This window comes from Lampetra planeri, chromosome 12 (assembly GCF_965212315.1).
Source record: "Lampetra planeri chromosome 12, kcLamPlan1.2.h2, whole genome shotgun sequence".
NCBI lineage: Eukaryota > Metazoa > Chordata > Hyperoartia > Petromyzontiformes > Petromyzontidae > Lampetra > Lampetra planeri.
The window spans coordinates 1,088,804-1,103,358 of NC_136118.1; the positions used below are offsets into that span (position 1 = coordinate 1,088,804).

The 14,555-nt window shown below is 54.3% G+C and overlaps 1 protein-coding gene across 1 annotated transcript; it reads left to right on the plus strand.

Annotated features, from left to right (window-relative positions):
* The first annotated feature begins 606 nt into the window (after positions 1 to 606).
* Positions 607 to 13,650, plus strand: LOC144721483 (neuronal vesicle trafficking-associated protein 1-like). Its single transcript, XM_078599122.1, has 5 exons — positions 607 to 719; positions 3,734 to 3,929; positions 8,414 to 8,533; positions 11,813 to 11,923; positions 13,208 to 13,650. Exons 2-5 carry the CDS (start codon positions 3,771 to 3,773, stop codon positions 13,526 to 13,528), a joined length of 711 nt encoding a protein of 236 aa, XP_078455248.1. The 5' UTR covers positions 607 to 719; positions 3,734 to 3,770; the 3' UTR covers positions 13,529 to 13,650.
* Positions 13,651 to 14,555: the final 905 nt, after the last annotated feature.

The following is a 14,555-nucleotide window of genomic DNA, read 5'->3' on the forward strand; positions in this document are numbered from 1 at the left end:
CCCCCCTTACGGCGCCGCGGGTTAATCATGTTGCCGATGGGCATCTGAACGTCCCGGCTTGCCGGAATGGTGACGCGCACGCTAGAGCGAAACGTGCACAGACGCGCAGCGCTCCCCGTGCCAAACACGGCGCCCCGTGCAGCCGCGGAGCGCCTACGTGACGCGCGTCCAATTAAGCCTCGCGCACAGCGGCACGAACCCCCGACCCGCTAATTGGCGCGAGGCGATTCCATCGCCTATTAAGCGGCTTGAGAACGCGAGCGGGCGGAATACAATGGTCGTCACCCCCCCACCCTCTACCGCCATCCCTCCCAAAAATATAATGATAAAATGTACAAAATAAAAATCACAATGAGAGTAACACGAGAGAAATCCGCGCGCGTTCGCCAAACGGGGACTGAAGAGGAGGGCGCGCTGGCTGTGTTTGTGTCGAGTGCGCTGCGCGGCGGCGAACTCCCGCGACGCGGAGCGAGGAGCGATCGTGCGCTGAATACGGAGCGAGGCGCGCTCACGAACACACACGCGCACGCGCACACGTGTACACACGCGCACGCGCGCAAGCGCACGTCCCACTCTCCACCTGCGTGTGCCGCGCTCCCCCAGTCCCCTTCGCCGCGCCGCGCAGCTCGCTTCGCCATTTTTGCCGAACTGAGCCAGCAGCGGCTCCGAGCCGCGCTTGCTGCTGCTGCAACCAGAGACCTCGGTCCCGCTTCATCCAGGTACGGGGTAGATGTCGGGCGGGCGGGTGGGTGGAAGGTCGGGAGGCAAGGAGCGGGGAGGGGGAGAAAGGTCGGACGGTGCCCCGGGCGTTAGCCCTGGCGGGCCCGTGATGGAGCGAGCGGCCGCCGTCGTTCATCCCGAGCGCTCCGCGTATCCCGGTCCCTGTCCCCTCGCTCATCCGCGGGCCAGGCTGCAGGCAGTTGGATGCGCAAGGTGACGCGCGGTTTGGGGTTTCGCGAGAGGTTGTTTTTATTGTCTCTCCTTCTGCGGCTAAAGACGCTCGGTGACACAGCGAGCGTCCTGTCATCGTGGTGCGTGCGCGCGCGTGTGTGTGTGTGCGTGTGTGTGTGTGCGTGTGTGTGTGTGTGCTGGCGTGCATTTACGCTGTGTATGCGCCTACATAACTAACCACATATGCACGACGCGCGTGACACGCCACAGACGCGGCACATGCACATCACGGACACAATAGATGTGTCCGTGATGTGCATCGCCCGCACGACAACATGGACCCACGCGCATGTGACGCGCCTCTATTGTGTGGGTGATGGACGACGGAGGCACACACAGCCCGCCTAATTAGATACCGCATGCCACAACCGCAGCCACATTCTGTACGGATGCATCTCTCGTGCGTCGCTATATGCAGGCAGCAGCCTGCGCATCGTCTGCCGTCCACAGCGTGGGTGCCTCGTGTATGCTGCCCTATGGCCATTGTCATCAACGTAACCTGTGCATCAAAATGGTTGACGCACGCGTAGCGCTTGCCCGTCTCGTTCCCCGGTATCGGTTCAGGGTCAACGATTGTTTCACCCCCTTGGCGGGTCGCCGGGCGTGCGACTCGTGAACGGATTTCAGGAGCGAGGCTGCGTCGCGCAGCTGCGAGCTGTGAAGGCGAAACAAAGGCGGGCGGGAGGAGGCGCTGCCGTCTTTACGGACGCCCTGCGCGCGTGCGCTCGCGACAAATGATGATGAGGATGATGATGAGGATAATGTGGAGCTCGCGGTGTCGAAAACTCGATCGAGAACATGGCATCACCGGCACGGGCCATCATCATCGATGGCCATCACGAACACCGACCATTACCATTGTGTTCCATCGACAATGGGAATCATCATCATCATCAATAATCATAACTACCGTCAATCAATGACAACCACCATCATCATCTCCACCGCCATTATAAATCATAATCGTTATAATCAATCCTCATTGATCGTCAATCACAACAACAAGCCTCATTGGCGTCGTCATGATCATCAAAAAATAATCGTCACCGATAATCGGTCATAATCATCGATCATCCATCAACGACGGACCATCATGACGAGTGCACGGCATTGTTCCGCCACCGCCGTGGCTGCCGCTCCAAGCGATGATATCACCACCCACCTCGCACCTCCACGATGACATCACCACCCACCACTCACCTCCACGATGACATCACCACTCACCTTCACGATGACATCACCACTCACCTCGCACCTTCACGATGACATCACCACCCACCACTCACCTCCACGATGACATCACCACTCACCTTCACGATGACATCACCACTCACCTCGCACCTTCACGATGACATCACCACCCACCACTCACCTCCACGATGACATCACCACTCACCTCCACGATGACATCACCACTCACCTCGCACCTCCACGGTGATATCACCACTCACCTCGCACCTCCACGATGACATTACCACCCACCTCGCACCTCCACGATGACATCACCACGCACCTCCACGATGACATCACCACCCACCTCGCACCTCCACGATGACATCACCTCGCACCTCCACGATGACATCACCACCCACCTCGCACCCCCACGATGACATCACCACGCACCTCCACGATGACATCACCACTCACCTCGCACCTCCACGATGACATCACCACTCACCTCCACGATGACCTCACCTCGCACCTCCACGGTGATATCACCACTCACCTCGCACCTCCACGATGACATCACCACCCACCTCGCACCTCCACGATGACATCACCACTCACCTCCACGATGACATCACCACCCACCTCGCACCTCCACGATGACATCACCACCCACCTCCACGATGACATCACCACTCACCTCCACGATGACATCACCCACCTCGCACCTCCACGATGACATCACCACTCACCTCCACGATGACATCACCCACCTCGCACCTCCACCCCCGCGGCCCCAACACGCGCTCCTCGTGGACACATCAGGGATAACCATCAGGGGTAACCATCAGTGGTAACCATCAGGGGTCACCATCAGGGGTCACCATCACGTGAAACCATCAGGGGTAACCATCAGTGGTAACCATCAGAGGTTACCATCAGGGGTAACCATCACGGGTAACCATCACGTGTACCCATCAGGGGTAACCATCAGGGGTAACCATCACGTGTAACCATCAGAGGTCACCATCAGGGGTAACCATCAGGGGTAACCAACAGGGTGATCACCAACGTGCTGTTGCTGTTGCTGCAGTTGTCAGTGCTGGGGTGGAAATTGTTGTCAGCGGCACGGGAGCGCGGAGCGGGGAGGGGCTCGGGAGGGTGGGGGGTGGGCGCCAGCCCCTCCCCGCAACTTCCAGACAGAGCGGGGGGGGCAAGCTACACACTGCGGGTCTGCGTGGGTCCCATTGGCTGGTCGGTATCGGCCCCATTGGCTATTCCATACTGACCCCAATGGAATTTTTGGCATCGGATCCAATGGCTATTCCATATTGACCCCAATGATAATTAACATCAGCCCCATTGGCTCTTCCATCTAGTCTCCAATGGCTACTTTACATCGGCCTTATTGGCTCTTCCATATAGACCCCAATGGCTATTTGGCATCGGCTCCTCTGGCTTCCATATTGATCCCAATGGCTACTTGACATCGGCCCCTATAGCTATTGGAGATGGCTTCTAATGCCTCTATTTTCCCCCAAAATATTCAAAACCCATCCCTCGCGCCTGACCTTTGTTGTTGTTGCTGCTGCTGCTGCTGCTGTTGTTGTTGCAGACTGTAGGCCCCGCAAGCACTACCACCACAGTGCAGCATGGTGAAGGTGGGAGCCGGGCTGGGCGGGAAGCCCTGTGGAGATGGCGGGGTCCCTCCCGGGACCCCGGAGGGACCCCCGTCGTGGGAAGGGGAGGGCTCGCCGGCCCTCATGTCCCCGCTGGACGTGACGCAGCTGCATTACCCGGTGCCGGACAAGGTGAGAGGGCAGCTCGCCACCACCACAGCCACCACTATCACCACAGCCACCAACACAACCACCACTATCATCACCACCATCACAACCACCACCATCTCCATCACAACCACCACCATCACCATCAACATTTCCATCAACATCTCCATCACCATTAACACCACAACCACCAAAGACAACGATCCCCCGTATAGCCTATCACAGACTGTTGGGGCATGTGCTGTTCGTGAGTTGCACCTATGAAGGCCAGCAAGGCACACGAGTGCACGAGCTGACCGCCTTTGTCTCCCCCATTGGCGATGTTTACACATCGCACCAGGTACTCATGTTTGAGGCTGAGTCGACGTAGATGAGTCCAGGGGACCGGTCCAGATAATCGTCACTGGTGTTGGCCGTCAGCGGGAATCGAACTCGGGTTGCCGGGTTCGTATTGCAGTTTGCTAACCCCCCATCACCACAACCATCACCACAACCACCAAAACCACCACCACCCCCACAACCAACTCCATCCCGACCACCACCTCCACTACAACCACAACCACCCCCACCAAATCCACCCCCAACACCACCCCCATCACCACCACCACTGTCACTGCCGCCAACACCACCCATTCGCAACGTCCATTATTTAGGCGACAACTCGTGGCTCGTGTACGCGAGAGTCTCGCTCACAGCAATTCCTAAATTCGTCTCGGGCATCTCCTGGATGATGTGCACAGCGCTCCCTCCTCGGCTGCAGTGCTCAATTAAATATTCAGCAGCGTCTGGTCACGTGCTGCCCAGAGAAGAAGACCACGTAGATCTGTGCCCCCCTGCCTCTGTGCACGCGACGCCGTCCATCCGCCTCCCGCATCTCTACCCCAGCGCTCGCACGCACGCAACCCGGGCATCGGTACAGTCAAGGGGTGGGGGGCGGTCCGTTCCACACACAGAACTGCAATAAAATACAATTTTGATTCATCAGCCTTTGCGCCCTGTGGGAACATTTTTCGCAGATCCCATGTCTCCAATAAAACAAAAAATCGAAGCTTAAGTCTCACTGGGTTCTCCTCCTGGTTATAATTAACGACTTGCCGCTGGGTGAAGCGGGCGATGTGCATGTAATTCCGTGGGATTTACTCTGCTTGCTAGGAGTGTTTCCGGGCGAAGGCCCCACCCGTCTCTGATCGGTTGGATGCTTTCCCATTAAGAAAGTGTCCCAACTCGTGAGAACGAAGGGGGGAAGTTCCTGCCAGGTTTGAAATGCGGTTCCATTTTCAGATTTGCGCCATCCTTCCACTGGTGAGTTCGCAGAGCGTCGATTTCACCGTCGCAGATACAGAGTTGCCAGGGGCCAATACGATATCGTAAGCGAGCGAGGTGTCGTCTGTGAGCCACTGCTCTGGAGGCAAGGTGTGTGTGGTGGATCATGCAGAGATTTGTGAAATTCTGAAACCCACGCGGGTTCCAAGTGGCTAGGACATGGCAGCACAGCGAAGTGGGATCGTCAGCCCGTTTGTGTGAACCTTTCGTGTTACTACCCTCGTAATGTGGAATGGTTTTCTCTGCTTCCTCCGGTTTCCCCTACTGGACATGTGAAAAAAAGAGCTTCATAGCTCATCGGATTTCTCCAGGAAAACTCAATTTCCCAAATACCCCAAAGCGGGACCAACCTGAAACAGGTGCCTTGATATTCCATGAGGATTTCTGTGATAAAATAACGTAACAAAAATTACATTATTACAGTCCGTAATGCTGTACATATATACGTGACATTTTCACTTCGCTTACTAATTACACTGTGATCACATTTGGTCTAAACATGAGCAAACAAATAGCAAAGAGGCACCCGGGGGCGATATTGAGAGGCTGCGAGCCATGGGGGACCCATGTGGAGTGGCCGGGGGGGGACCCTTGAAGGATATTAATTAAAGAGGCAGAGCATATGGCTTGCTCCCTGTCCAACCGTTATGCCCGGGATGGGTGGGTGGTTGGGGGGAGGGGTTCCTTAGATGGCAGTGCTATTGACGAATGTGCCGAGTGCTTGGCGCTGGTGGCTGCAGAGTTGTTACTCGCTGGCTCTGCTCAGCACGAGTTCGACACCGGCCCCGGGGGCTGCGCACCAAATTACACTCGGAGATTATAGCGGGACGGCGCCAATCAGTTCGCCACTGGCAATTAGCGAATTCGTTTCGCCTGGATGTTTGCGAATGTGTCTGTTTTGTGGGGGGTGGTGGTGTCGGGCTGGGGCTTAGCTGGTGGGTTCGGGGGTATGGGTCACGACACGTGGCGATCAGCGCATGCGCACGTCGCGATGGGATCGCACGTACCAAACGTTGATTTATGTTACGATTTCAACTTCGTGTTTATATTATTCGAGCGCGTCAGTGGAACCCCGGTGGAGAGATGTTCATCCAGCAGTGGATTGATCATGGCTGATGATCATGATTATATTATTGCAGTATATCATCATCCACACGCGCGGCTGCAGCACTCTCTCTCAACATGAAAGTTGCTCTCACATCACTGGGGCACTAATCCCCCCCCCCTACCCACTGCCATCGCCATAAATAATACACGCTCGATAATTTACCACAAATGCATTGAAAAGGTCACGGCCCAAGAAAGATCCCGTCGCGACCGTAAGAGAGGAGATGCCGCTGCCAGACGGAGGCGGGCGGCGCGAGGGCGCTTGAACGAGTGAGCGTTAGAACGGTGTTAGCGCAACAAACCAGCGCCAGAGAGCGCGGCGTGCGCCCCACGGCCACGGCCGCGCCCGTCTGCCCCCGGGGCACAATTTGCCTGGTGCGGATAAATGTAACATTATCCGTAGTCCTACCCACTCATGAAATATTAATCCATTAATAACCAATGTAAATGACTGTCACCGGGAGTTATTAATGCGGCACGGGCGCGTCCGTCGAGGGTTCAGCCGGGTTATTGGCCGATCCATCTCATTTAGCGCCAATGCACTTTTCGCCCACGTGCGCGGGGTACAGATGAGAGGAGAGAGAGAGGCGCGCGCGGTGGCGGTGCATTCCAATTGGTGCTGCTGTGGATTCAAGGAGAATCGATTCGCGGGCGAGGAGGCTTGGCCTCCGGTTCGGAGGGACCTGGCGACAAGCTGCCTCTGCCACGGCGTAGTCGCGAGGCACGGGGGTGACCTTTTGAAATGATAATTGCCACCTTCGCTCTGTGCTCCTCGCACATCCCCCCCAGCCCTCCGATGCCCCTTCCGATTCTCGAGGCGTCTTTAAGCCCCATTCCCTCCCCCCCACCTCTTTTGCACCTAGGGGTGGTGCAATGCAGAACATATACTGTCGAGCGTTTTTGTGATCACGGTTGCTGAGCACAGTTGCCCTCCAAAGAAAGGCGAAGTGGCCAGTGACAAACAGCGCGAGTGATGGTGGAATTGACTGCAGAGTGTTTGGTGTGCAGACATCGGCTGGACAGGACAGGCGAGAAACCCAGCAGACAGGAACGTGAGCGTAGGCTCCAATAAAAGACTCGTACAGGTCGTGATAATAATAATATTCCACGCCACGCGTGGGATTTCTCGAGAGCAGAAGGCGTGATTGTGACCACGTGGTCGGTCATTCCATGAATCAAGCCTGCCGGATGACACGCTGTGTGCATAATTCACACAGCCTCGTTCCAGATCACATACCGACCCAAGAAGAGCCAATGTTATGGCCGTATTGCTTTTCGAATCTGCAACGACCAGGAATCCCAACCACAATACAACTATCAGTGCCGGCTGGAAACAGAATAGATTTGACAGCACACAGAGCTCCAGGTGCATGTATGTGCAAGCCTCTCAGCCTCATGCAGACCAGCCTTGCAACGAGAAAATGGTCACACATGCAGTTCTTTAGAGCTGGTGCTCTGCATAAGCCTGAAAGTGTTTGCAAATGCAATGCACCTTTCTGTGCGTCGTTAAATCCATATGAAATAACCACTGCATCACCACGAGCCATGCCACCTGAGTTCGAATCCCAGCGACGGCTAACATCAGTGGCGAGTGATATCAGCACGTGTCCTGGGCCTCGAGGTCGATGAAGCCCTCCATGAGTACCTGGCACGGTATTCAGAACTGGGGTGGTACTCACCAATGCACCCCTTAGTGCCCTGTGCAGGTTTTAATAGGCGTTCGCTAGCAGCTCTTGCCTCCGCAATCTGTCTGCAGGCTATACTGGGGGTCTCTGTTCTTTGTCCGTCTATATGTATGTACGTGATGGCAGAGGCTGCGTTCCAGACGCATGCGTGAGCTGTCAGATCGTTACATCGTTAGGCGTGAACAAGTGTTCAATTAATTACGTTTTGAATGGGGCTGGCAAAGCAGCTGTCACAACAGCGAAGAGGATCGGTTTCACTGGCGAAACCGACACCGCAAGCTGCCTCCTCACTCTCCTTGCAAAATCGATGCCTGTTGCCGCGTGGTGTCCCATCCTCGCTTTCTCTCTCTCTGCACCAACCCCCCGCTCCTCCCGTTGCCTCCTCTTCCCAAGATTATCATTAAGACCAGGACAAACTTCCAACCGCAGCCAAAGAGGAGAGGCAAACTCGGGATTCCAAACGTCACGGAGTTCACGGTGAACTTCAACGACAGCGCGTCCGAGAAGTTCAAGGTAAGACATTGAGTCGCCGTGGGTCTGGAACAGACTGCCCCCCCCCCCCCGTCTATCCCGTGAACAGAATTTATGAACCGACCATGTCCAGCTGCAGGAGATGCTGGCACCTTTTCGACGATTAAACGCAAAAGCACCCTCTCCACGTGAAATAAGAGAAATGAGTTCCATACAGCAGCATTTGGACATATTGGCGGTGTACACCGGTGCCACATAACACACCGGTCCCCATCAAACAGTTTAAAATCATCATTTGAACCGACATTCGTCTTTCGACTGCTTCGACATCACGAGCACTGATTTTGATGCACCCTGCAAGATTTTCTGACTGGGGTTGCAAATCGCAGGGAAAAATCAATCATTATTGCGGATTTTTTTTTATATTGTGCACCGGTGTACCGCCAATAAGTTTATTTGTTTAATCAGGCAAACGCTGTGCCTGTTTCGACCTTCGCAGTCTCGTCAGCAGAGTCAGCGCTGTTAATTCTCCCAGATGTTATTGGCATGCGCCGTCCACATTCACGGTGCGGCTCATTCAGTGTACATACAACATAAAAAACAGTTTAGAACTCGTACACTCTAAATAAGCAATAATTGCCACAGAGACTGTATTAGAAAGCAGGGCTGTTACTAATACACACACCCTAGTAAACAGGCAAAACAATTCCTATAGTTGCATGACGTTCAATGTCAAACAATTTTGCCACAACGTCGTATGTATTTGGTGACTAGAACGTGGGTTCAGATAACATCTTGACAAAATAGCCGAAACGCATCGCCAAGAGCCTGTGCCTGGGTGATGTTGCCGACTTTTTGCTGACTGGCAGTGACATTTGCGCGTTTTTGACCAAAAACAAATCTTAATGAAAGTGGGCCGGCGTCGCATACACGAGGGTTTAACCACCCGTGTCGACAACCAGGTGACAAAATGGTGGCTGCAGCCCTACATGGTTGTCAGGGGCAACTAGGCCTGAGGCGTCACCACGTGGCTTCTCAGCGCATGACTCGTGCACGATGGTTACGATTGGGACACGGTCACATCGACAAAGGGAGAACGCCAGCGATTGTTCGCGTTCATGGTGGTTTTCGGGAATGAGCGAAAACCACATTTTTGCACGTGACGCGCGCGGTAATGGCGGATGAGTAAGTGGCTCCATTGGGCAGGCAATTACATGGGCATTGTTGTGGGGTGGATGTTCGCTGGGTTGGTTCACAATGGAGGGTGGTGGTGGGGGGGGTGGCTGAGCTGCACAGATAATGCAGACAAGAAGAACATCCATTAGCAAGCAACTGGGCAAGCATTGTAATACACTGGCACGCGAGCGAGTAGACAACTGACACAGCTCACCCGCCGTGGTAATTATCGCCGCACTACAGCCGGACGTCTTCCTCATTCGGCATGTGACGCTTCCGCATGCGTTCGTAGATTCAAATAGAGCATTATCGGGTCACGTTGCGCTTATACGAATATATTATTTACGTTTGTGCACTAAATAATTATATTATGTGCTTCTTTTACATTTATGCTTGTGGTTCGGCCACTGTGCATCGGGACAAATGTCGCGATATTAAAGAGACTGACAATGAGGTTTAGAGTAATAGATGACTTCATCAAGTATTGACATAATTTCGTGATCATCATTCATAGAATCGCTGGGGGAGGGGGGAATGTTGCACAATACTGTCTTGTAAGCTAACGTTTCTGACTACGTTGCTTCTGAAAGAGCTGCGTTTTTATGCTTGTACATCATTGCTAGCACGGCTCCCTTTTTGTTTTAATTTCATTCCAATACAAGTATGCTCCTGAAAACGAATCTTGAGACTCACTCAGGTATGCCACGGTGGCGAGATGTTATCTCCCTCGCCTGGTATGCAGGAGGTCGTGGGTTCCATCCCGACTCTGATGCCTGCTGTATATTTGGTGTTTGCATGTTCTCCCTTCACATTTAGAATCATGCGCTTAGATTATTTGGCTGCTATAAAATTCCACAAAAGCCACTTTCTTGGGCTATCATTTGTGGCCAGGTCACTTCTGAGAAAGAGCTATATAGCTCAGTGAGCCTTACCTGGTAAAATAAAACATTGTTTAATAGTTTAGTGCCTGTGTACATTGTGAAGGATGTGAGATTATTGCGATTATTTTCAGCCGCTGCCATCCACGGGCACGAGAGTGCATTGGGTGCTCACTCTGCGTCTGCTATTCTCTAATCCTCTTATGTCATTAAATGTTGGAAATTGTAATGTAGTCTCATGCATCCACTGAATTTCTCATTAGTACAATGGAAATGTGTACTTAATTATTAAAATGCTCCGAATAAGCTCGGAAGCATGTTTGGGCTTGATTCCGAGCTTCTGGCAGGCCTGATTGCAAAATGGTGATGTTTGAATAAAAGCCAAGAACTTAGCACAAAGTCCAAACAATGTTTGATTTTGAACACGACTGGAATGGCTCATCTCGACAGTTGTTCGTTATGGAGGTGCCTTTTCCACCATCGCAACGCCTCCCCATCCCCACTCCACACACCAGCAGCAACAACAACCGCCATTCGCCACTAAGTGGCTGTGATGTCACCACGGTGCTTGTGCCAGGCTATGTGCACGTTAAGGCCAAGTGATGTGTCGAACGCCCGCTGGCAGGAGGTCACGAGACAGACCCAGGTGACATGGGTCGACTGAGATGACTGGCCGATCCACCACCTGTATCAACACACCTGCACGCCTACTCACACAACCATGACTCGCACACACACCCACGATCATACACACATGAACTCATACATATTTCCACACACACACATTAACTTATACATACACTCTGCAACATACACACGAACTCCTACACACACGTTCATGAACTCACGCACTCACTGAACTGACACACACACAAACTCATACATACACACACATTCTTGAACTTACACCCATCAGCTCATAAATAAAATGCAAATGAATTCGCTCACAAACATACGAACTCTCACACACACACGAGCTTCACAAACATAACGCACGACGTTCAATACAGCACGCAACAACAACCGCTGCCGTTCACCACTCAGTGGCGGTGACGTGACCACGGCGCTTGTGCCAGACTAGGTGCACTTTGAGGCCACGTGAAGTGTCGAAGGCTCTCTGGCAGGAGGTCACGGGACAGATCCAGGTGCCATGGGTCACCTCACTGAGATGACTGACAGATGCAGCAACTGCGCTCCCCACTGTGGCAACTTGCTGCGATGCAGCACAAACGCACACTCACTCTGCAACCCACGTGTGCATCCGCAGCTCACTCTGCTGGTGATGTTCGGCCTCGCGTTCCTGGCCTGCGTCGTCTTTCTAGTCGTCTACAAGGTGTACAAGTACGAACAGAGCTGCCCCGAGGGATCCTACCTGCAGGTACGTGCCTAGCCATACATTCAGCGGTGCGCATTCCACATTGCTATGGCGAGAGCTATGCGATCAATACAACGATTACAGAGCATTGCAACTGTAGATAAAATAAGGAATGGATTTAGCTTTGAATGTAAATATGAGCAGGGAGTTAACAGCACGGATGGAAGGAGCTTCCAGAGTATTGAGGCAGCACAGAGAAGGAACGATCTCCCACTAAGCGAAGGGTGACTGTGGGGTTCGACAGGAAGGGTTGGTTGCTGGGGCGCAGCGGGGAGTAGAGTGAGATGAGAGGAGAGAGGTAGGAGAGTGCGTGGAAGAAACTAGAGTGAGGTGAGAAGGCAAGATGCAAGTAGGTAGGGACAAGTCCATGGGGTATCTTGAAGACGGCGAGTGCGATCTTGACGTTGATCGTGGGTCCATTTGGGGACTGGTGCGGGTGCTGAGTCTGGCAGTTGCATATTCGATCAGCTGGAGTTGGAGTTGGGGGCTTTAGGGGAGGGGGGGGCGTAGAGTGATAACAAATATTGATCGACCACGGAGGCACGAGCGGCTGAGTCGACTTCCACACATCACCTCGCCACGTGGCGCGATGTGCACCACGAGGCCCCGGCGCCCAGCATCGCGGAGCGGGCTGCAGTTCTTGCGGTGTGCCGATATCACCGCCTCGTCTCTGCCATTTCCATGTCCTGTGGCACTTGTAATCCGTAAATATCTGTATGAACCCACGAGTAAAGTTTACGTACCACATACACAGTACATAATAGATGTTTACATTCACGACATTCCGAGTTCATCTCGGTGGTTTATTTTCGTTAAGCAGAACTTAAGCAACAATCATCACATATTCTCGCCCTCTGCGCTTCTCGTCGTCTTCTTACTGTCGCGGACACTCGCACGGATTCCTGTGATGCCATGAATGTTCTCGCTCGGTGCTGATGCACCACGGATCTACCTTGCGCATCTCGCTAGGTAACTGGCTAGACGGGATTTTCTGTGAAGCAAATACACATTGGATTGACTCCGTATCCTTTCCTCGTCCACCTCCTCCTCTTCCCATCTTATTCTGTTTCCCTGTCTGTGTCTCCGGCTCTTTCCATCTCCCACCACTTTGCCTCCCTGCTGTATATCCACGTGCATCCCAACGCCCCCCATCGTCTCGTGTCCCCCTTTCCCTACCTTGCACATTCTCTCAATCCGTCTCCCCCTCTCCTGTTTCCTGCTCCATCCCTCTCGACCCACGACCCCCCCCCCCGCTCTCATCTCCCCGTATGCCCCCCCCAACCCCAGCACAAACGCTGCGTGCCCGTGGGCCTCATGGAGTCGTACTACGCGGGGGAGGGGGTGGAGCCCCCCGGCCGCTTCCTGACGCTCGTCAACCGCTACACCGTGGTGAGGCAGTCCCTGTCGCACACCGCCTCCCACCAGCCCGCGGCCCGGGACAACAACAATAACAACGATGACGGCGGTGACGACAGCGACGACGCAGGAGCCTCGCCCTGGGGGGGCGGCGCCGGGACTGAGATCAGGGCCGAGGGCAAGGGCGTCGCGGGGGGCACGGGGGGCACGCCCCCCCCAGCCAGGCTGGAGGAACCCAGCGCCTCCGTGTGACGCGGCTGCGGCGGCGGCGGCGGCGGCGCGTGTTTCGATTCGGCGCACGCACACGCACGCTGGGGCGCAAAGACACGGGTGCACGCACGAGATCGCGATCCATGCACACGCACACACACAGCGCATGCACACGTGCGCACGCTCACACGCACGCACGCTCACACACACAGCGCATGCACGCGTGCGCACGCTCACACGCACGCACGCTCACACACACAGCGCATGCACCCGCACGCGTGCGCACACTCACACATGCACGCATGCGCACATACGGACACACGCCGTGCGCGCGGGGGTGAGGCCACGCGCGGTGATCTACGGGACACGCACGCAGCTGCCGCTGACACGTGCGCAGATTTGGGGAATTTGAGTCAGATTTGTCTCCTCCTCCTTCTGCTCGTTCCGCTTCGCCTCGTCCCGTTTATTCGCGGTCGGCAGCTCTGCGTCGGATCCTCCAATTCTGCTCGTATCTCACTCTCACCACTCTCCATTTTTTCTTTTCTTCCGGAAGGATCCCCTTAACGCCCTTGGTACCGCTGCTTCTTGGCAGCTCCCAGCGTTCAGACCCACCTACGGTGGCCGTTTAACCGCGTCCTCGTAGATCTTACTTTTCTACCTGCCAGGAATCCGCAATGTCACGGAGAATGTTCCTGTCACCTCCTCCCCACGTGCAGAAGCCACTCTGAATCCGATTCCCCACATCTGCACGAGTCTCATTGTTCTGCATCATTCATTGCTAGCGACACGACAAGACTGTAAGGAGCCTTGCTGCTACTCGTGAGCATTAATTTATTGACGTGTGTGTGTGTTCAACTGGTATTTATGTATTTCTTTGATTAGCTAGTAGCATATTTATTTATTGGCTTACCTGATTGGTGCGGTTATGAAACAAAAGCGCGCCCTAAGCCGAGAGGTTTGCTTGAGAATGACGGGGGGTGCCGGGGACGAGGGTTCGTCGATCAGAAGCCACGAGGTTAGGATGCGTTGCGGACGTGCGGTCAGAGACACCGGCCCGTCACGTGGTACC

Bases quoted from the DNA above. Each gene is read 5' to 3' on its own strand.
- LOC144721483 (XM_078599122.1), top strand. From the start codon at position 3,771: ATGGTGAAGGTGGGAGCCGGGCTGGGCGGGAAGCCCTGTGGAGATGGC. The intron at 3,930-8,413 runs GTGAGAGGGCAG...CCTCTTCCCAAG, and splicing joins ATTACCCGGTGCCGGACAAG to ATTATCATTAAGACCAGGAC. The intron at 8,534-11,812 runs GTAAGACATTGA...GTGCATCCGCAG, and splicing joins GCGCGTCCGAGAAGTTCAAG to CTCACTCTGCTGGTGATGTT.